This window comes from Tarenaya hassleriana, unplaced genomic scaffold (assembly GCF_000463585.1).
Source record: "Tarenaya hassleriana unplaced genomic scaffold, ASM46358v1 Cleome28, whole genome shotgun sequence".
Classification (NCBI taxonomy): Eukaryota; Viridiplantae; Streptophyta; class Magnoliopsida; order Brassicales; family Cleomaceae; genus Tarenaya; species Tarenaya hassleriana.
Window position 1 is genome coordinate 97500 of NW_010966021.1, and position 21233 is coordinate 118732.

At 39.8% G+C, this 21233-nt stretch overlaps 4 protein-coding genes across 5 annotated transcripts; 3 read left to right on the forward strand and 1 right to left on the reverse strand.

The window, feature by feature from the left end:
* The first annotated feature begins 552 nt into the window (after positions 1-552).
* On the forward strand, positions 553-4188 carry LOC104817662. The gene is made up of 7 exons (XM_010546916.2): positions 553-1007; positions 1413-1553; positions 1660-2028; positions 2449-2694; positions 2803-2895; positions 3290-3490; positions 3855-4188. The coding sequence occupies exons 1-7, from the start codon at positions 699-701 to the stop codon at positions 4068-4070; spliced, it is 1575 nt and encodes a 524-aa protein (XP_010545218.1). The 5' UTR covers positions 553-698; the 3' UTR covers positions 4071-4188.
* Positions 4189-4311: 123 nt separating this feature from the next.
* LOC104817663 lies at positions 4312-5874 on the forward strand. The gene has a single exon (XM_010546917.2). It carries the CDS (start codon positions 4444-4446, stop codon positions 5686-5688), a length of 1245 nt encoding a protein of 414 aa, XP_010545219.1. The 5' UTR covers positions 4312-4443; the 3' UTR covers positions 5689-5874.
* A 269-nt stretch (positions 5875-6143) lies between these two features.
* LOC104817664 lies at positions 6144-16723 on the reverse strand. Of its 2 annotated transcripts, XM_010546918.2 has the most exons (14): positions 16615-16723; positions 15290-16379; positions 14416-15154; positions 13792-14290; positions 13348-13499; positions 9919-13236; positions 9603-9824; positions 9008-9211; positions 8720-8923; positions 8352-8498; positions 7694-8044; positions 6964-7399; positions 6583-6667; positions 6144-6481 (listed from the first exon to the last, which is right to left on the reverse strand). In XM_010546918.2, exons 1-14 carry the CDS (start codon positions 16646-16648, stop codon positions 6274-6276), a joined length of 7689 nt encoding a protein of 2562 aa, XP_010545220.1. In that variant the 5' UTR covers positions 16649-16723; the 3' UTR covers positions 6144-6273. The 2 variants fall into 2 exon arrangements, with proteins under 2 accessions (XP_010545220.1, XP_010545221.1); XM_010546919.1 differs by lacking the exon at positions 16615-16723 and having other exon boundaries at positions 14416-15131; positions 15290-15382.
* A 277-nt stretch (positions 16724-17000) lies between these two features.
* On the forward strand, positions 17001-20428 carry LOC104817665 (polyadenylate-binding protein RBP45C-like). The gene is made up of 7 exons (XM_010546920.2): positions 17001-17359; positions 17733-18198; positions 19295-19350; positions 19437-19567; positions 19666-19762; positions 19861-20037; positions 20129-20428. The coding sequence occupies exons 1-7, from the start codon at positions 17054-17056 to the stop codon at positions 20129-20131; spliced, it is 1236 nt and encodes a 411-aa protein (XP_010545222.1). The 5' UTR covers positions 17001-17053; the 3' UTR covers positions 20132-20428.
* Positions 20429-21233: the final 805 nt, after the last annotated feature.

A 21233-nucleotide genomic window follows, 5' to 3' on the forward strand; every position in this document is an offset into this window, starting at 1 on the left:
TGCGGTTCAACCAGTCAGTTTTTCAATCGCCCACAACCGCCGGAAATCGCAACCGCTCCGTTTGCGGGTGGCGGCGGTGCAACCAGTCGCCCCAAAGTGTGTGAGAATCTTAAAGTTTTGATGAGTCATGAAAGAGATGCGACAACGTGCACTCTTTGAGATCCCACTTTTTAAGATTCACAAATATGTTGTTGTTTTATTCTTCAAAGCAATTAGACAAAATCCAGGAATAATCTCTCTCTCATATAATATATATATATATATATATATATATATATATATATATTACTAAAAATAGCATTCTCCGAAGGATAAATGACTCACCTCGAACCATTAATCTCTATTTAAAAAATAAAAATATTGAACCATCTACGTTTGTAATTAGCAATTCAATCGATGCAATTGGTATTTGTCTACAGAAAATACCCTTTGTTGGTTTAATTAAGATATTAATTCAGCAAATATATATATATATATATATATATATAAACGAAGCCGTGTCCGTATATACGTGTGTAAGCATGTACCAGACACATACGTTTTGATTTCTTCAGGTCTCTCTCCACCCAAAAAAAAATCCATAGCTTTTGCCAATTCTATACGGAATTTCTCTTTCGGCCCCCCAACAGAGAAAGGAGAGATCTTTTCTAATACCTCTCCCTCCACGGAAGAGGAACACCTACAAGGGCAGACTAGACATGGCTTCTGCTTCTTCATCGATTTGGGTCGCCTTCACGGTGCTCCTGCTCGCGATTCCCTCGTCGGAATCCGTGAAATTACCATTTCACCCTCGGGACTTGCTTCCCGTCTTGCCCCGGCAGGTCTCATGGCCGATTCTCAACTCTCTCAACAGTGCCGTCGATCTTCTCCCCTCTTTTGTCGGCTCGGCCTCGCCTCAGAACGACGCCGTCCAGTGGAAAGGGGCTTGTTTCTACGAGAACAGGGCTTGGTTGGAGTTCCACAACAACTCCGGTAGCGAATTCGGTGGGGGCACACTTCATATTAAGGTGAACTGGAAGCTGATTGGTCTTCTTCTTAGAGCTTGGATCAATTTTTTTTTCTCTTTTTTTTGCTCCTCCGGTTTGATTTTGAGGTTGTGTGTGATGATTTTGTATGTGGGTCCTCGTTAATTTCGACATTTTAGGATGTTAGAACCATGAAATTGAAGTTCAGTCTGGATTACTCACAAAACACAGATCACGGTTGATGCAGAATTTATGTGGTTTCGATTAAAGTTGCTTTCTTTTGACTTTATGATGGAAGCTTACAGGTGATATAGTTGCATGTTAGTCTATAAGATTGTAGAAGATGATAAATTTCTCAGCTTTATGGAGTATCATCACTAGTTGGTAATCGTCTGAAACTATTTCGATCCACGAAACCTGGATTGATTTGTGTATGTCTTAATCCAGGTGGATAAGGCACATAGCTGGACCTGCATGGATATTTACGTCTTTGCAACTCCTTATCGTGTGACATGGGATTGGTACTTCGTTTCTCGGGAGCATACAATGGAATTTAAGGAGTGGGAAGGAAAAGCCGAATATGAATATGTAAAGCTATCGTCTTTTGTCTATTCCATGGCTTACATCTTTTCGTTTGGACAATTGAAAGAAATTCGGTATGGTTCTGTTTTCTTTTTGGTTTGAATTGAACCAGGTTAAAAGGAAGGGAGTTTCGATCTTTCTCATGCAAGCAGGGATGCTGGGAACACTCCAAGCATTGTGGGATGTTTTCCCGCTCTTTACCAATACCGGGTGGGGGGAGAATTCTAATATCGCCTTTCTTAAGAAGAGGATGGGTGCTAAGTTTGAGAAGCGGCCTGAACCATCATGGGTTACAAATGTTACTACCGATGAAATCCATTCAGGAGATCTCTTAGCCATCTCCAAAATTCGTGGACGGTGGGGTGGTTTTGAGACCCTTGAGAAGTGGGTCAGTGGAGCTTATGCTGGTCATTCCGCTATCTGTCTTAGGGACTCTGAAGGGAAACTATGGGTTGGTGAGTCGGGCCATGAAAATGAACAGGTAGAACCTTCAATTTTACCATTGCATGATTTGATGCATAGTATTCAAATTATGCTCTGGCACTTGGAATGACATGTAAGAATGTCATGCATTTCATTTTCTCAGTTTCCTGTGTGTTTTTAGTTATACATCTGTTTTATTGATTTGCTTTACCTCTTTCCATTGTTATACAACAACAACAACAACAACAACAACAACAACAACATCGCCTTAATCCCAAGTTTATTTGGGGTCGGCTGCATGAATTCTTCTTTTCCATTCATTTCGGTTTTGCATCATATGAGGACGCCCCAATATTTATATCATTAGAATTCATTGCATGTAAGATGTAGCATTTGGTTTTAGTTTTGCTGGTTTCCATTATTATACCCCAATCATAAATCTATGGTCTCCCTTTTGGTTTGAAATTTTGGGTCATAGGGAGAAGACATAATAGCCATGTTACCATGGGAGGAGTGGTGGGAGTTTGAACAAACCAAGGATGACTCCAATCCTCATATTGCATTGCTGCCCTTGCATCCCGATGCTCGTGCTAAATTTAACGTTACTGCCGCATGGGAATATGCTCGGAACATGGATGGTAAACCATATGGCTACCACAACATGATCTTTAGCTGGATCGATACTATCAGTGAAAACTATCCACCTCCTCTGGATGCTCATGTTGTAGGTTCCCTTATCAGGATTTCGGTCTTAACGAACACACTTTCTGTTTATGGCTTCTTTCTTCTGATACTCGTTATGTCATTAATGTTTAATATCTTTATTTTTCAGGTTGCCTCTGTCATGACAGTTTGGAGCAAGATTCAACCCGACTATGCTGCTAACATGTGGAATGAAGCCCTGAACATGCGACTTGGAACCAAGGTATCAGAAGTTTGTTCATGCTTGCAGCATTGGAACTGTGCAGGATAGAAACAGTCCTTCATTTAATTTAAAATGTCAGATGGAATTCTTTTAGAGCCAATTCGGCTTTTACGGATAAATTTAACTGGAAACTTCTCTGGGGAATTGCATCTTGGTAGATGGTATGCTTTCGTGTTTTACGTTTTTGTTCTGTTAATAATTATTTGATATGGATTTCAACTTCTTGGAACCATAATAATCTCTGAGATGAACAATTCTATGGTATACAGATTTTGTTTATATATAAGCTCTAAGATACCCATTTGAGATGGAACAGAATGTAATTTGTTTGAACTCTTCTCTGTTTTCTGCATAAGAATTTGTTCTCTCTCTCTCTGACATGTTCAAGATGCAGGACCTTGATCTTCCAGACATAATGGTGGAAGTGGAAAAGCGTGGATCCTCTTTTGACGAGTTGCTGACAATACCTGAGCAGGACGATTGGGTATACAGCGATGGGAAATCAACCTCTTGTATCGCCTTTGTTCTTGAAATGTACAAAGAGGCTGGGCTGTTCGATCCTATTGCTAGTTCTGTTCAAGTCACAGAATTCACGGTGAGATCCCACAGCTGCTTTTTATTTCTCATGCCCCTTGTTCTAATTCTTGGGAGATACACTGTTCTACTGCGTGTCAAATCTGGTGAATATCTTTCACAATGTCAAATACCCTTTCAAGATTCCGGAACTTCTGAAGTTTCAGACATCGGCACTCTTAGATTAGAAAATCTTCTGGGTTAGTTCTTAGTGATGCATTGTTCTCGAATCTGGTGAATATCTTTCACAATGTCAAATACCCTTTCAAGATTTCGAAACTTCTGAAGTTTCAGACATGGGCACTTTTGAAGTAGAAAATCTTCTGGGTTAGTTCCTTTAGATTGGGTCTGCAGGCTGTTTTTTTAATATGGTTTCACATTTGCAGATCAAAGATGCTTACATGCTCAAGTTTTTCGAGACAAATGCAAGCCGTCTTCCCAATTGGTGCAATGACAAAGATGATGTGAAGCTTCCGTATTGTCAGATACTGGGGAAATACAGGATGGAACTTCCAGATTACAACACCATGGAGCCATACCCTCGCATGAATGAGCAGTGCCCATCTCTACCTCCCGAATACCACAGACCGGACAGCTGCTAGAAACCATGAACTCCATCAAAAGCATCTTCCTTGGATGTTTGTTTGTTAGAACAAAATTCATGTACTGTCCACTTGTACATATTACTCTTCCAAGTTTTTAGGCCTCTGACAATATCTATAGCTCTGCTTGAATGTATCTTACGGCATGCGTCTATGTAATTGTATGCGGATGATGCATGATTATTGGTTAAAAAAGGGTTGCAGGCTGGAAAAAAGATGATCTCTTTATAAAAAAAAATGTGTCAGCGTCTCTCTTCCATGGCTGAAAAGGTGACAGGTTACATACAGGACTCTATCTTCTCCGGATAAGGGAACTGACAAATCATAAAGCTCGGAACTTTCGGTTCATATCGTCCGTGGTTTGTCCGAACAGATGATGGGCCATTCGGTGGCCCGATTGCAACTGAGTCGGACCCGGGTTGACTCGATTCATCATCCCATTGCGTTTGCGGATGTTGTATGGAGTCGGAGCTCAAAGCTTTCAGAAACCCTAACAATGGAGTCTCATTCTAAGCGCCCCACGTGTCCGGCTTGTTCCAAACCGATCAGGATCTGCCTCTGCCGACGGATCCGGTCTCCGTGTCTGGATAATCCGGTGAGTGTAACGATTCTGCAACATAGTCTAGAGAGAAAGCACGCACTCAACTCGACTCGAATCGCCAGATTAGGGCTTAGGAATGTAACTGTAACCACCGTTTTCGATGTCGACTGTGAAGCCGAGTTCGTAATTAAGGATATTCAATCGGGTAATGATTTGGGTTTCGCTGAAAATGGCGCAGAAAGGTCAGATTGGGATCATAGGTTTGAAAATGGTGAAGCTCTGAAACTTGGTGGGTATGTTGATCATAGCTCTAGGTTGGGGGAGACCAATATAATAAACATAGAATCAGAAAGAAACTTGGAATCCCTCAACCAACAACGTTCTAGTCTGCTCATGGATCATGGAAATCACCCGAAAAGACAGAAGTCTGATGAAAGTTTGAGTTTTTGTCGACATTCCGTCGTATCCAAGGGAAATGCTGTTGAAGAAAGCAGATCATCAGAGGAGTTAATCAGAGTAACAATGCGCAAACATGGTGTCATCAGTCGCATCTCTCACTCATTGAAGCTCAGAACTGGCGAGGAGGATCCTAGTTTCAAGCATATATTAGCTTCTGGTGCTGCCACGGATGTCTTGGCAAAAGGGTTTGCAGTAATGAAGATTTCAGAAGAGCAGCAAGAATTTGAGCTCGAGGTTCCTCCTGGGTCAGTGCTTTTGTTCCCCAGCGAAGAATCGGTGACTATTGTTGATCTTAAAGCAACAGGCTTTGAGCCGAGAAACTTGATAGTTTTAGATGGGACATGGGCGAAAGCCAAGAGAATGTACCTCGAGAATCCATGGTTGAAGCTTCTACGCCATGTGAAGTTGGATATGGAAGCTGCTAGTCTGTATGGAGATGTTCGGAGGCAGCCAAAGCCTGGTTGTATGTCGACTTTAGAGAGCATAGTATATGCGATGAAGGAAATCGGGAACTATCCCCGTGGGTTGGAAAACTTGTTGGATGTTTTCGGGTTGATGGTTGAAGATCAAAGGAAATGTAAAGATGCGAGACTGAGAAAAGTCTCCGAGAGCCAATAACTTTGATGCTTTATGGCTACTGGCATACAATTTGCCACCGGAGGAAGAGCTTTAGATCTAATGTAACGCTGAAAGAAGAGAAGTCGTCAATCAAATTCAGTTTTGGGAATGAAAGCTGTTTCAATGTCAAGATTTTGTGAAAAGTTTACTCTTTTTGTTGGAATTGTGTGAAGTGAGGTAATATCACAGGAAGAGTAGGAAACACGAGGGTATGATTAGGGCTGTAAAATGGGCAGGCGGGAGGAAGAGTAGGAAACACGAGGGTTTCTGGCCGGGTTAGTCTATCCATTTATTTATCGGACCTAATCATTCAGACTCATATTGTTAGATCCAAGCCCTTAATTTTTCTAGACGGATTCGGGTTGAGTTTCAGACTTTATTGACATATCGTTCAGACCATATTCTTCCTTTCTCGTTAATCAGAGATGAGCCGATCATACTTTGGAGAGGGAAGAGAAGAATAACTACTCTTTTGTTATTAGATTCAGAATTTTCTCAGTAACTTTTTTTCCAGGAAGAGTTTCCAATAAACATTTGTTTGTCATCGATGCAACAAAACTGATAGACTTTGATGATACAATACCATCATTCAGTCTCAGCCATACATTTTTCGCAGTCAAATACATCGGAAATCTCCAAATATTTACGCTGTAACGTCTGCGGATCTGAAGGCTTTGGTCCTAACATATCAGAGAATATGAGCAAGAGATGTCGGCAAGCATGGAGTTCATCGATGCTCAGCTTATCTGTGGATGGTTCAGATGAAAGATCCTTCCATGCCTGATAATATGACCTGTAGGAAGAATCAAGGTCAAGCTGAACAATGTAAGAGAAAGGCATTGCAAAAACAAAATTTACTCTAATGAGATGAGAGCGGATAGAAGGATTTTATACCATCTCCAAGCTGGATTCGCCTCGGGTGGACTACTTATTCTTGAACATAAGGATTTGATGAAGTCATCACCAGCAAAAGTTAATCCTGATTAAGGAAAGAGAATATGTCAACTTCAGAGATACCTGAACTTAGTGACTTACTTAAGAAACAAATGCTACAAAAAAAAAAAAAAAAAAACAAGTATACTCTATTAGACATCAGTCTTTGGTTCTTTTGGCTCAGTTAACTTCATATGCCAAGTTCAAGACTTGGGATATCAGCTTCACGTCCAGTCATTCTAAACCCGACTAATACAGATCCCAAAGATAAGCTCCAGAATCAAAGCAAAGTAAATCCAAAAGACATAGAAGTACAAAAAAGTTGGTCTGAAGAAGGTATACCTTCATTACCGAGCCCATTGTTAAGAAGCATGAAAGAAAGCGCACACACGACAGAGGGGAGAATCTTGAAATTAGTACCCAGATGCTGTTGGAGGAACATGATCACGACACCTAGTATGTGCTTCGAGTTGGATAACTCACTTCCATTTTTATACCTTTGCTTGACAAACTCCAACAATGACTGCAAAGTTTCGATGTCTGATTTTCTACACAACTTCTGGTCTGAATCATGGGCTCTATTATAATAAAGCTTCCCAAGGATCACTGAGGCTATCAGCCAACGTAGAAACTTCGATACCATAGTCTCCCCTTGTGATTCCTCGGGGAATGTTTTAGCATCTTGATGAGACTCATTTGGCTTGGACCCCTTTCCTAAGTCACACTTCAAGGCAGTGGAGGTTGCCCACAAAAGAAAGCTTGTCAGCGTGTCCGAGTCCTGAAAGAACATTGTGTGATACACACAGTTAAAGAATCCATTATGTAATGACCCATCAATCAAAGTATCGCAGAAACATTTCACACTTCCTATTGTTCCAACATATTTCCAGGCAATGTCAGGTCACCGAAATCAATACTGAACTTTACAAACTACCTAATCACATGCCAATAAATCACCAAACATCTAAAACATTTGAAAAGCGGAAACATAGCTTCCAGTAGATAAACCAGCTATTTGTTTTTTATAAAAGTTGCATGTAGCTATTTTGGGGGAAGCTCGGGAGAGAGATACCATCCATATAATGTCGACTGGAGGCGTACTCATCAATATAGCTCTTAGCCCAAGCTCTGCACTAGCTGTTGCTGGAGGAGAGTTGCAATTAGTGACAGCCTCATAAAGCTGGAATATACCCTCGAGTGATAAGGTGAAATGCGGCTGGTACATTTTTCTTTTCTGAGATATCTTAAGAGTTGCAGACAATATATGTACAATCGAGTCAACCAATGTGGCATTTTCTTCCGTTGATACCAATCTACCAAATAGAAGTCTGTACAAACACAGTGAGAGTTCCATTAGCTCCTCAAGGGCACATCTTTGCAACCACTCTACAACGTTTCTGGAGGAGAGGACATCAGTAATGACCTGATACAAAAAAAAAGTATATCACAAATTAGTTCAATAAATTACTCAAATGCAACCCAAGCTTATAGTGTTGGACTCAATGTAAGTAAAGCGAACAAACAGCATAAAACATTCTTAAATTCTGTGTCCTATCCTTATCACAATCCAACGTTTTCACGCTGGATTAATTTGTAGTCTTTTTTCTGGGATGGTCAGAGGTTTTAGGGTCATTGATGTGATAGAGCCAAAACATAGTATTAAACAGTTTACAAGTTTGGTCATCACATATAATATATATTGACGAACTAGTACTAAAATTTATCCATACCGCTAAGACATCAGCCAATTGCACATCTTCCTCTCTCAAGAGCTTTGCAGTAAACATCACCATAGTCGATGACAACCATGAAAATAGACCACAGTTTCCAGTTAGATGCCGAGCCATCTTAATAAATTTGACAGACTTCTTAACAACCTGCAGAGAGAGAAGAGCGTTGGATTTTCTTGTCTAGAACTGAATTCAGAAGCTTGATAACTAAAAAACCAAAGAGCACAGTATAAAAGCGAGAATACATATGATTTGACACGACAAGACAAAAAAAATCATTGTAGGGGTTCACACCGATATCTTTGGGACCAGATACACATTAAGGAGCACAAATCAACACCATGTAACAAAGGAAAAAAAGGCATTACCTGAAGGATTAGTCTTTTGGTTTCATTATCAGCAAGAGGAGATGAATAAAAGCTTATCAATGTCTCAAGGATAGAGTTTCTGATATAAACTTGAGCATCATCTTCTGAATTCAAGCCCACATACAGAAGGCGAAGTTCCCAAAGCCTTTGTGATCTGAAGTTAACAGCAGTACTCCAGAAAAACTCATGAAACATAGGTATTCCCTGATAAAAGAATAAAACAGAAACCAAGTTGAATTCAACAAGTAAACTAGAGAAAAAGAGCTTACAGTTTAAGAGAATGTGTACCTTCATTTTCAGTCTAGGTGAGCTTCCCATGAACTTTTTTAAGGCAGCATGATGTTCATGTGATGAATCCAACAATATTAGAGATGCCTCTGCGGCAAAAACAGCAGAAACAGTCGGTATTCTAAGCCATTGTTCATCTATACCGTTTTGAACATACGCCAGCAAAAGTCTAAGGCATTCTATGCGATTGTTCTTCTGACCACTCTGCGTTGAAAAAGTCTCAATGAGTGAGTTAATTCTTGGCTGTCAAAGAAATTGTACTTCAAATTTTGTCAGCAAGGAATGCCAACACTCTACAAGTTAACAATACAAATTATCATCCTTGATTTTCATTTGAGTTAAATGATACTAAATTCTATAACAAAGCTGGTTAGTGCGCTATTCCAAAACCAATGAACTAAAACACAAGGGCAAAACAAAAGCATGGAATCATGGAAGGCTTAGGAAGAGGCATAAGAAACACAATAAGGGTTTAAATTATCACTGACTTTGAATTGTGTTTCCTTTTGAATAATGCATTCGTAATCATTGGCGCATAAAACTGAATGGCCTTAGTCAATTATGTCAGCTATAACAAGAAAAAAGAAATCATTACCTTAAGGGGGTTCAACTTCTCCACAAATTTCTCAAGAGTTTTATAGCCCAATTTCCTCATCTCAAGATCGGCTGAAGACATGCTAGCAAAAGCAACTGCTAGCAGGCCTGAACTGGCAAACTCCACGAGTTCAATGTGGTTCTCAGACAAAGAGTGAATTGAGAAACGTAGGACGAAAGCTGGATCATATTGCTCAATGTTATTGATCATAGATGAATTTTTCTGCACATAAGGGAGATTTCATATGAATAATGTAGACAAATATAAAAATACAAGATTCACGTTTAAGCAGGAATTAGAAGTCATGGAAGAGTACCTCACTTATTACATCACTGTAAACTTGTAGTTCATTTGCACCGCTTCTTTGATAAGGAAAGAACATTACAGTAGACGCACATAATGTGGGATCAATATTAAGGACCTCTTTCACTGATTCAGCCTTAACAGAATCACCTACATTCAGAGCCAAGGACATGTCTCTTCTTATTTCCATGGCAGCTTTACCCCATAAGTAATCTGTTTCAGACACATTCAATGTGTGTGACCCATCAATCAACTCTATATCATGCATCAGATTGTATATTTCCAAGTCAATTTCACTTAGAGATGCACTGTAATTACACAAAAGAAGGAAATGCAGTTCTCTGAGATTAATGCCCGCCTCTTTTCCACATTTGGAGAGCAGCACTCTGACAATCTGGACAATTTCCAACTGGTTCATATGGTGCTCAGGCGTCCTTAGAACACTGTTTCCAAGTCCGACAAAATTAGGACTTGGGACAATAAGATGTTTCAGGATGCTGGAGACAGGCCTGAATAGCTCGACTGTATGAGAACAGGATGACTTGGAGAGAGAACTGATAGTCGGTGTAAACTGAGAGTGGGAAATCAAAAGTTGTAGATACGGTGCATATGAATACTTTCCTCCAGACAGCAAGGAGAAAATATCTCGCAATCTCTTCAACGTCACTGAGTCCTCAAATCTATACACAAGAGTTGATTTCATCAGCTTCTCCATGAATGGAAGGGAATCCAACTCGACAAGCCTCTCACACATCGTTTTGGCAAACTCCAGTATACTTCTTAAAATGAAATCTTCAAGACTCTTGCACAAGGATAGACACTCGTGTCTTTTTCCTTCCAAATTTCCTTTGAAAGAACCATCATATACTGAAGTTGATTCCTTGACAATGCATTGCCAACTGTTAACTAAAATATTCATCAAACATATTGACAGGTTGTCTCTAGTAGATACCGTTTCCAGGGAGCTTTCCTTTACAGAATTATCTGTTTCACCTTTGCAATCACATAAACCACTTTCACCAGGAAATATCCACATCCTTAAAAATGATACTTTTGCTACAGAGCGAATAGCAACATTCACCATTTTGTCTACTGAATGAAAGTCCAGTTCTTTTAGCTCATACTCCAACATCTCATCACAACCACTAGAGTGAGGAAAAATGGAGTGGAATACCTCTGAGAGACCCTCTGTTTTTGTTAAACTTCCGCTCAAGTGAAAGTGAAATTGCAACATATGTATTGCCTTTCCAAGAAGGCTTGCATTAAATAGATTTTCAATCTCTTCTGAAGTTGATGATACAATCTCTTCATACTTCTCCTGAAACATACTCCCAGACAAAAAGCTCTGCCAACGAAGAAAACCATTCAGTAGCATACGTGAGTAACCTGAAGTGATCTTAACAAGGTTCCTATGATATTTCTTGTCAAGGTTCACAAAAGCTGAACCTAGATATGACAACGCAGCAGGGAGAAGCATCAGAAGCTGATCATCTGAAAGAGCAGATTCACCCTGTCCCTTGTTTAGTACACTAGAAAATAAGGATCCAAAGACCGACCGATGTAAGGGACTCAACTCAACAAGATAGAACAATAACTTCGATCTGGTCATGTTTGCCCGGTTAATGCAATGGAGAATCAATTCTTTAGGAGTTTTTTCAACCGTCTGTGAGAGGATCAAGGTCAATGGGTGAACACTGTAATTCTGCTTATGTCTCCCCTTGAACATGGCGCTAACAGCTCTAAGCAAGCAAATATCTGCAGAATCCAAACCAAAAGAGGAAGAAAACTTGCATGCCAAACCAAAGATATCCTCAATGAGATCACTGTCATAATTATTTTCTTCAAATTCCCAAAGCAAATCATATATCTGTCTCTTGGAAGGAGGCTGTTGAAAATACAAGGACAGCATTTCGAAAGCTCCACCAGCAATACCCAATCCCACACCGAGAATCGCGCCAGAACTTTTTATTGTCTGCCCTTCCTCATCAACTCTACTCAGAGTCAATCGAGCAAGATTAAGCAGTTGAAAGGGTGATATAAATCTCAATAGAGCATGGATAGAATATGATACTTGGAGAAGTGGAGTGAAATTTTCAGTACCAGCACAAAGCTCCAACTTTAGTCTGTATTCTAAGAGAAGCCTATCTACCAGGGACTTAAAAGTCATAGCTGATTTATCCACGCCACAGTCCATTTCTAATGTAATGTGTTCCTCGTCAAACAAGAAGTTTTCAAAAGTAGAAGCAAGTAGATCTAGGATGTGATGATCTATCTCACTAATAACCGGCCTGCCCTTTGGAAGAAAAGTCGCTAAACAGATCTCGAAGTTTTGTGCTTCAAATGCTGTACTACAACTCAAGGGACTCTCCAAGAAAGCCAGTACCATAGGGTGGCAGAGAACTGTTTGGACGACTTCGTGCTTCCACTTATCAGAAGACATAACCAATTTACTTGGGGAAGCTTCAGAATCAAGCTTCAGTTTCGACATTTGGGAAAACAAGTGCTTCATTAGGAATAAGCAGATCTCAGAGAGCTGAGAGAGTACTGAAGCTGGCCGAACCTTGGAAGATGATCGTACTTGAAAGAACCAGAACAGAGTTAACCGGATATAGGAGACAATACAATGGCCTTTAGATTCTAAAATCTTGATCAGGAGTAGGTCTGCTATTCTCTGAGGTTCTTCTAAGCAAGAAACATCCATGCTCATTATTAAAGGAAATAATATATGAAAAGGAGCCTGGTTTAAAAATATTGAGAAGGCAGAAGATCCAGTCTCACTTATGTCCATCTTTCTTATGATTTCTTCAGCAAGAGATGAGTGGTCAGAAATATCAATCTCGCCATCACCAGTTCCTTGGTCTAGATTCATTGACCGTGTGATTTCTGAACCTTGCACAAAAATGTTAGCAAATTGCTTGGAAAGTTTGCTGAGGAAGTTTTCCTCGAGAAATGCGATGGGGCACAAAACTGAGAAAGGTGCTCCGAAGAGGGCCCACGAAACAGTCATCACAGGAGCAAAATATTGCAAGATTGCATCAGTTGTTGCAGACAACAAAGCAGAAGAAAATGCTTTAACTATTCCTGATATTTCATCCCGCATGACCCTTCTCAACAGACTTTTAACCTCATGAAGGGTTTCCGCAAAAGAATTGTCAGTGCGTAGATTCCTTCTCCTTCCAGAATACAGGCAGCAAGGTTTTTGGTCTAATAAAGTTTGTGAGAAATGCAGCAATGTTCTTAATGGCCTCCATTCACAGAAAGAATCCTTAGAATCATCAACCACCTCAGACAAGATAGACTGAATCAAACTTGAAAGCAATCCAGCATGTACCTAAGGAAAATTAATTTAAATAAATGATTTGGATATTTTATTCTAGCTCAAAATGAAAATAAAAAAAAATGATTCTGTTGCGTGAGGAAGGTTTTTTATACATATATGTACCTGAGTCTGCAAAAGAAACTTTAATGTGCTGCAGACATACAGAGATATTGTGGACTTCTCTGGTAAAGAGTAAGTTTTAGAGTCAGAATTTAGCAACCTCAAACACTTCTGCAGAGCACAAACAACAAGGGGGCTGAAACCAATCGATACACCTGCAACAATGCACGGAGTAGACATCTCAGTCAACTAGACAGTCACAGTAAGATCCACAATCAATCATCATCCTATTCAAGCAGCCACTAATTTTTCCCCGTGATGACCTACAATAATTACAATATGCACTACACATAAGCTAAATAAGTATACACAGAAACAAGTGACCATACACCTCAGCAGCAAAACCAGGTGATCCACAAGAATTTGTTGAGTTTATGACCATAATTATTCAGATGAGATTAGGTTGCACAATAAACCATAAACTATAATATATGGATCACAAAATACCTTTAAAATCTTTGAAATTGGAAACATTAGTCCTGATTATATCCCAGTGCTTGAATAAATTATTTCCAACAGTTGAAACAGCATCACATAAAAAGGAGATCACAATTGAAGTCATGCTCTGTACAGCCTCTTGAACCCTAGGAGGCAGTTTATTCATTCCAAAACCAGGTAGAAACAGGAACCATGCACCGATTTCATTTATGTCTTTGTCAAAAGCACCAGTGCTGTTCATAGCAACCAGCGCTAAATCATACGCTAGATCCTTGACCTCATTGCGTGGTGAAAAAAGTAACAGATTAATGAGTATGTGCAAATGCTTGTACATAAGAGGTGGAGTTCTCATAGGAATTCTGTCACTTTGAGACTTATGCGTCCAACTGACGTGTTGATTTAACAAAGACAAAAGAGCCCTCTGTAAGTCTGCCGGCATACTTGAAGAATTGCTCAGAAGATTCAAGAAGAAGTCAAAAGATCCTTCCAGTACATTATGCACTGTATCCTGCAAATACGATATAACCATAATAGTTTTAAGAACTTCTTCAGAGAACATCTTCCTTGTAAAAAGGTTTTCTTTTTTCCATCTAAGAAAGAGAAATATTAAAGATATAGTCAAAGACCTATTACCAAATAAATCTTGAGGGCATCAAGAAGCTTTATGTGGAAATACACCTCTGCATCTTTGAGAGAATCAATAGGCTTAGAACATATCTCTGGACCCCAAATTTCTGAGACGATCCAGAGAAATTCCTTTTCAGCATCTACCTCATCATTCATATGAGTATCCACGACCTCTGCAGCATCCTCTAGCAAAGAAATCTCTGCATCAGAACCTATCCCGCCAATGATGATGTCGTTATCCTCTTCCAAGATGCTCTTTTTAGATCTCTTAAAGCCTCCTTTTGTATCTGCTAATTCATTTTCCACCCCTGCTTTTCTCTTCACACACTGCTTTAGATTTCCAAAATGACCACCAAGAGAAGATAGTAGAGTCAAGAACACCTGCGAATCTGGGAAATAATTTCTAACTTCATTCTGAATTTCCTGTTCAAGGGAAGCCTGAATCTGCTGAACTCTGCTGCGAGAAGATGAACAACGATAGAAAGCGGTAAAGAAGGAATCCAATAACTGCAGCGTCTCCAAGAGAAATCTCAAGGTCCCATGTTTCACCAGTAAATCAGAATGGAGCAACCCTTTGTTGATCAGTGATCTGCTAAATGGGCGAGGACATATGCATTTCATGATACTTTGAACATTTACACCACCAGAAGGATGTGCATCACGGGCATCGGAATAAAGGAAGTCGAATTGACAGGAAATTCTCACTGCGGCTACCACATTTGCTGCCAAAGAAATAGAAGAAAACCTGCAATTGCTTCAATCACTATGCAGTAACAATGCTAAAAAAAAATTAAATGTGCGAATCTGATTCAAAATGCAGCACTCAATATAATAAAGATAGATATCCTACGGAACATGCAGTAAACTAGAGAGGACTAACCAGGTGGGTGATGTATAATCTTCAACATTGTACGGGAACTCATCTAAGAAAGCCGAACCAAGAGACGGTCTACCCTTAACAATGGCTAGAAGCAAGTCTTTGTGATAGTCAATTTCTGTAGCTCTTAACTTCTTCATGAGCATAAGTAACCTCTTTGAATTGCCTTTCAAATGCCGCTCCGGATCTGGCATTAACCCATTACAAGGGTCCGTACAAACCTTAACAAGAACATCATGGGCCAACTCATTCACTACTTCAGAATCCTCTCTTGCCAAAATGCTGACTAGCTGCTCCAATGCGACGCTTCCAAAAAGAACACTCCTTAAACCAGGAGGAATAGATGATTCTTCAACAAGGACTCTATCCTTCAATGTAGACAAGACATAAATGAGTGTCTCATCATCATCATTCCCAAGACCTCGAAGGACACGAGAATACACTTCCTTCTGCTGTATAACCATCCTTAACAATCCAGGCTTCCCAACTTCAAGGAACGATATAGCAAATTCAACAAAGGCCTTCCTCGTAGAGCGTTCCCTAACCTTTTCTGACCCTCTCATTTTACACTCAGCCAATTTCACAAACCCCTGAGCATTGAAATCAAATTTATCTGCAACATCTGAAGCAATGCTTGGACCACGCCTAACAATCGAAGCCAACAACAAAAGCGCAGCATTCTGCCGCTTCACTTCTTTGCTTTTCAACTCTTCCTTTATGTCACTCAGCTTCTCCTTCTCTTTAATAATTAACCTACTAAACTTGTCGATACTTCTAACAATATCATTGTGGGATTTGCCTCTTCCCTCTGGGTGACTCATAATAGCAGAAATAAGCGAAAATATATACGATAGTCCTTGTTTTCCCCGTCGAAGTTGCCATGCGTCTAGAAGCTCAGAAAAATTGGCTGACTTCTGTGCATGTAAACGCAACAGCTCTCCACCAGATTCTCCTCTTAGTAATTTAATGTACTCCTTAGAGGCATCCGAACATAATTTGATCTCAAGTGAACCAATCTTTTGCAATAACTCTGTAAGTTTGGCAAAAATCGGAACCTTTACTACTTCAGTATCGCCATTCCCTTCGTCCACAGCTGAAAAAAAAAAACACAGAGATTTTATTCAATCATTAAACAAGCAACTTCTCCAACCCCTCGCATTGTTTGAACATAGTACTTAAAAAACCAGCCAGGGCATAAAGAATTGAAACTTTAATTTGGGAAAAACCGAAAGTTGACACGAGATTTATCGAATTCCAACGAGAGAGAACAATCACAGGAGTGCTAATACTGTTAATCTGGGATTCCAAGTTTCTGGTTCTCAGACTACCTTGATTGTCAGAATCTAAAGCTGATTTCGCCATCGGAGGAGTATACCAAGAGCTCTTCTCTCGGCGATTTGAGACCGCTTATTAGGGTTTAGGGTTTTGGAAGACCAATTTATGATTTATGAATTACTATTTCTATTTTTCTCACATTCTAAGAAGAAAAACGAAAAAAAAAATGAGAGCTTTGCTACATCAAGAGAAAACGTTAATGGGCCTGTCAAATACACCTAATTAGGCCCTTTAAATATATGGCCCAATTATACAAATTAGGCTGAGACATGTGTATATGGGCCTCATCCCAATTTCCCAAATTGGGCCACTGAGACCTGAAACGAATCCTCTATCGCTTATATAGTTACTGCGACACCACATAATGAGCGAAGTTTCCTCTCTTTTCTTTCCCCGGTTTTTCTCGCCTCCAAAATCTAGGTTTTCGTCATCATGATGCAGCAGCCGCCGTCAGCCGCCGCCGGAGCCTCTGCAGGGCAGATTCCGGACAACCAACAGGCTTACCACCAGCAGCAGCAGTCATGGATGATGATGCAGCAGCAGCAGCAACCGAATGCTCCGCCGTCTGGATGGACGGCACAGCAGGTTCCGCCGCCGTCTCAGGCGTCGCAGCAGCACCATGAATACGGCTCACAGAATCCAGGATCTGCCGGCGAGATCCGTTCGTTGTGGATCGGTGACCTTCAGTCTTGGATGGACGAGAACTACCTCATGAGCATATTCGCTCACACTGGCGAGGTAATATATGTGTGCGATTTCGACCTTGATTGTTATTCAGAGGAAGGAACCTCACTAATTAGATTAAAAAATTAATCTTTTGGTTTATCTGTAGAAAATCGAAAAATTCATCGATTCCCTCTAAATGTAATCGATTCTTACGTTATTGTCTCGACAAAGAACGAGTCCTCCTTTCACGAACGTTTTCGATGGATATATGATAGGAAATGAATATGGCGCCCAAAAGATTATTTTTTCTTTTTGGGTCTTTTTGCCGTTCTCTTATTTCACGATAATTTTGAAGATCCTTTTCTATGTATGATCTAATTGATAATCACCTATTTGAGGCTCGAATTCCGTGTTTATGATCATCGTGTGTTCTCTGCGGTTGCAGATTCAATCGGCTAAAGTTATCCGCAGTAAGCAGACAGGATATTCGGAGGGCTATGGTTTCATTGAGTTCGTTAACCATTCTGCAGCGGAGCGGATTTTGCAGACTTATAATGGTACTCAGATGCCAAACACTGAACAAAATTTCAGACTCAACTGGGCTGCCCTCGGCTCTGGAGAGAGGCGCCAGGCCGAAGGACCTGACTACACAATTTTCGTTGGCGACTTGGCACCTGAAGTTACTGACTATATGCTGCAAGAAACATTTAAGAATATCTATCAGTCTGTTAAGGGGGCAAAGGTCGTGACTGATAGGAACACTGGACGATCCAAGGGCTATGGTTTTGTCAGGTTTGGAGATGAAAACGAGCAGTTACGTGCCATGACGGAAATGAATGGACAATACTGCTCGACCAGGCCAATGCGCATTGGTCCGGCTGCCAGCAAGAAGCCTCTTACAGCTCAACAAGGTATGTTTTGGTAGGAGTCTGTATGAGTTATGTTTGAACTTTTATATGAGTATGCTTGTGTTTATCCCTCTATGTTGAGCATGTTAGGTGATTTTTTTTTGTCTTTTTGTATTGTTCTTAATGTGTTGAATTCTTTCTGATTGCTAGAAATTTTTCTGTCAGTTCATGCTTGGAGATCAACAGAATTTGTCTCCTCTTTTCCTTCTGGTTCTTGCCTTTCCGCACTTGGAAGCATTTAATATCATAGAATATGCAAAAACTTATAGAAAAACTCATGTTGTCTTAAAGCAGGAGAACAAGAGGCTCTCTTTGGGGGGCCTGGAACTGATTTCAGCTGAAAATGATTCCACTTTATTGCGTGGCCTCATTTTAGGTCAGTTAATTTTGTTTTCCACAGGAGTTCCATACTTACAAGTGGCGTTTAATTAGCTACAGTCACAAATTATTTCCAGTTCCTTATTTACCAAGCAATTCCTTATTTTTCGCAGCAGTACTTTATTTTAAGCCTTTCCTTTTGAGTTTGTATATTTCAATTTCCATAATCTATTACATTCCTCTTCCTATTCTCAGCATGAAATCTTTAATTATATCAAAAGATTTCTTCATGTCTCTTTGTTCTTCTTCTATACCTGGATAATGGTACAAGTTTTTTCCTCTCTTTTCATTATCCTTCTCTTTCAGATTTATGTTTCCATTTTCCTGACCAATTTATAGTTTGGAAAGTTGATTGCTAGAGTAGTGCATCAAGACCCTAAGGAACTTTTGTTATACTTGACACCCCGCATTGATGTTCTGGTGTTTTGGTCCTGCAAGACAAGTTTCTCTTGGATATCGTACTAAAATATTTGTGCATGAATTGTTAACTAGCTTCAGAATTTCCTGAACTTGATCTCGAAACAGTGTTTTTTTTGTTTTGTTCTTTCTACTGAGGTTTCTCTTTGTTGTTTGGATGTTGATGATCTTTGTAGATGAGAACGAAATGGGTATCATCTGTTTTGCTGTATTCTCTGTTTTGTTTCCATTAAATTGTTCTGTGTGGAAGAGTTGATAGGCATTTGAGATTCTTTCCTTTATTTCATCCGTCTGCTATTTGCAGCTACGTATCAGACTACTCAAGGAAGTCCTGGAGAAAGTGATCCAAATAATACAACAGTGCGTAGTTTGCTTCAATTTTCTTAAAAGTTTATTTCGTTTGGTGTAGTGGTGAACTGAAACGACCTTCATGTTTTTCGATCCAGATTTTTGTTGGGGCTCTTGATCCTAGTGTTACAGATGATGTATTGAAGTCAGTGTTTGGTCAATTCGGGGAATTAGTTCATGTGAAAATACCTGCAGGAAAGCGTTGTGGTTTTGTTCAGTTTGCCAACAGGTAGTGACTGAGCTTGGGGACATGATATATGATATTATGTATCACAATATCTTTCTTTAGGAATGTGTTTCATCTATTGTGTCCTATGCGCAATTCAGGGCATGTGCAGAGCAAGCTCTCTCCATGTTGAATGGAACAACACTAGGCGGACAAAGCATTCGTCTTTCATGGGGCCGGAGTCCTTCTAGCAAGCAGGTCTGTCTGCAATGAGGTGTTTTGTATGTTTTTCTCTCGGGATGCCCGCTTGTAAGTTTATAGACGATTTTGATTACTCCCCATCTGTGGATTTTCAGGCACAACCGGACCAAGCTCAGTGGAATGGGGGATACTATGGTTATGCTCCACCTCAGGGATATGAAGGATATGGTTATGCACCTCCTCCTCCTCCCCAAGATGCTAACATGTATTATGGAGGTTACTCTGGCTATGGCGGCTACCAGCAGCCCGGTGGCTACCAGCAGCAACAGCAGGTAACTCTTATTGATCTGATGATAGTTATATGTTCCTTGAGAGCTCCCACTCACTGGTCTCTTCCACTTTTGTTTTTTTGGGTCATTGCAGTGAAAGCATGTTTTATGAGGATGGAGCTGAAGTTCCAAACTGTCTGAGTGTGCCTTGTCTAGGCTTTCTAGTTGTGGTATGACTGCTTTGAAGCACTTGTGGATTAGTTCTGCAGACTCCTCTCTCTCTCTCTCTCTCTCTCTCTCTCTCTCTCTCTCTCTCTCTCTCTCTCACTTATGCGCGTTGGAATTCAGACTGATGTGGTGTCACCAAGGTTGAAGGCTTGTGTTTTTTTTTACTATTGACGACCATTTTCCCTGTTGGGTTTTATATTTGCCATTGGTGTTCGTGTTTCTCTGACTATGCAGTACTTGAAGCATGGCTTGTCTGAACTTAGATCTCAAGTATAAACAAAACTGATGGATCTCCACAACATGATTCAGGACATAGTGATATATATGTATGTATGTATGTATGTATATGTATGTATTTGCAAATGGCATGGGGCCAACTAGCAATTCAGCAAGATCTCTAATTAAACAAATGTATATTGCTTTTCTAATGAGAGGCTAACATGGCCAACATTACCATTCTCAGCTGAGTGGGCAGTTTTGTCACATAAAAAGTCTCTCTATTTAATCTTTTATGGATTGACCTCAAAATATGTGATGAAAGGAGGCTCTCTCACAGATCTGGATATTTTACGAGGTCTTAGACTTGTCCAAATATAATGGATTTTTAATTTTGGTCATATATTCGAGTTCGAGTATTTCTTTGAAGTAATTCAGCTATAAATGTTTATGTAAATATAAAATAAATGGAAAAAGATTGAAATGGTTTTAGTTTTGTGAAAACTAACACTAACGGTATTTGTTTCATAAATTTTGAACTGAAATCTCTCCGATGATATTTTGGTAAATACCACGATGGATCGTATAATGTATTAATCGGATCATAAAAATCTTGATTATAATTTATATGATTTACCTTTCTTTTTTTTCTTTTGTTACGAGATGTTGGAAAACATAATATCATTTATTTATTTTTTTAGGTTTGAAAACCACAAGGCCGAAGAGTACATAAAATATTTATTAATTTGTTGGGCCAAGATGTTGTAAAATAGGCCCAATAGGCTTTAGTGGGCCGAAAGCCAGTGAAAATGGAA

Bases quoted from the DNA above. Each gene is read 5' to 3' on its own strand.
- LOC104817663 (XM_010546917.2), top strand. From the start codon at position 4,444: ATGATGGGCCATTCGGTGGCCCGATTGCAACTGAGTCGGACCCGGGTT.
- LOC104817662 (XM_010546916.2), top strand. From the start codon at position 699: ATGGCTTCTGCTTCTTCATCGATTTGGGTCGCCTTCACGGTGCTCCTG. The intron at 2,695-2,802 runs GTAGGTTCCCTT...TTTATTTTTCAG, and splicing joins CTCCTCTGGATGCTCATGTT to GTTGCCTCTGTCATGACAGT. The intron at 2,896-3,289 runs GTATCAGAAGTT...TTCAAGATGCAG, and splicing joins ACATGCGACTTGGAACCAAG to GACCTTGATCTTCCAGACAT.
- LOC104817664 (XM_010546918.2), bottom strand. From the start codon at position 16,648: ATGGCGAAATCAGCTTTAGATTCTGACAATCAAG. The intron at 9,212-9,602 runs GTAATGATTTCT...TTTTCAACGCAG, and splicing joins AGAAGTTGAACCCCCTTAAG to AGTGGTCAGAAGAACAATCG. The intron at 7,400-7,693 runs GTATCTCTCTCC...ATGTTCTTTCAG, and splicing joins CAGTCGACATTATATGGATG to GACTCGGACACGCTGACAAG.
- LOC104817665 (XM_010546920.2), top strand. From the start codon at position 17,054: ATGATGCAGCAGCCGCCGTCAGCCGCCGCCGGAGCCTCTGCAGGGCAG. The intron at 18,199-19,294 runs GTATGTTTTGGT...TGCTATTTGCAG, and splicing joins GCCTCTTACAGCTCAACAAG to CTACGTATCAGACTACTCAA. The intron at 19,568-19,665 runs GTAGTGACTGAG...TGCGCAATTCAG, and splicing joins TTTGTTCAGTTTGCCAACAG to GGCATGTGCAGAGCAAGCTC.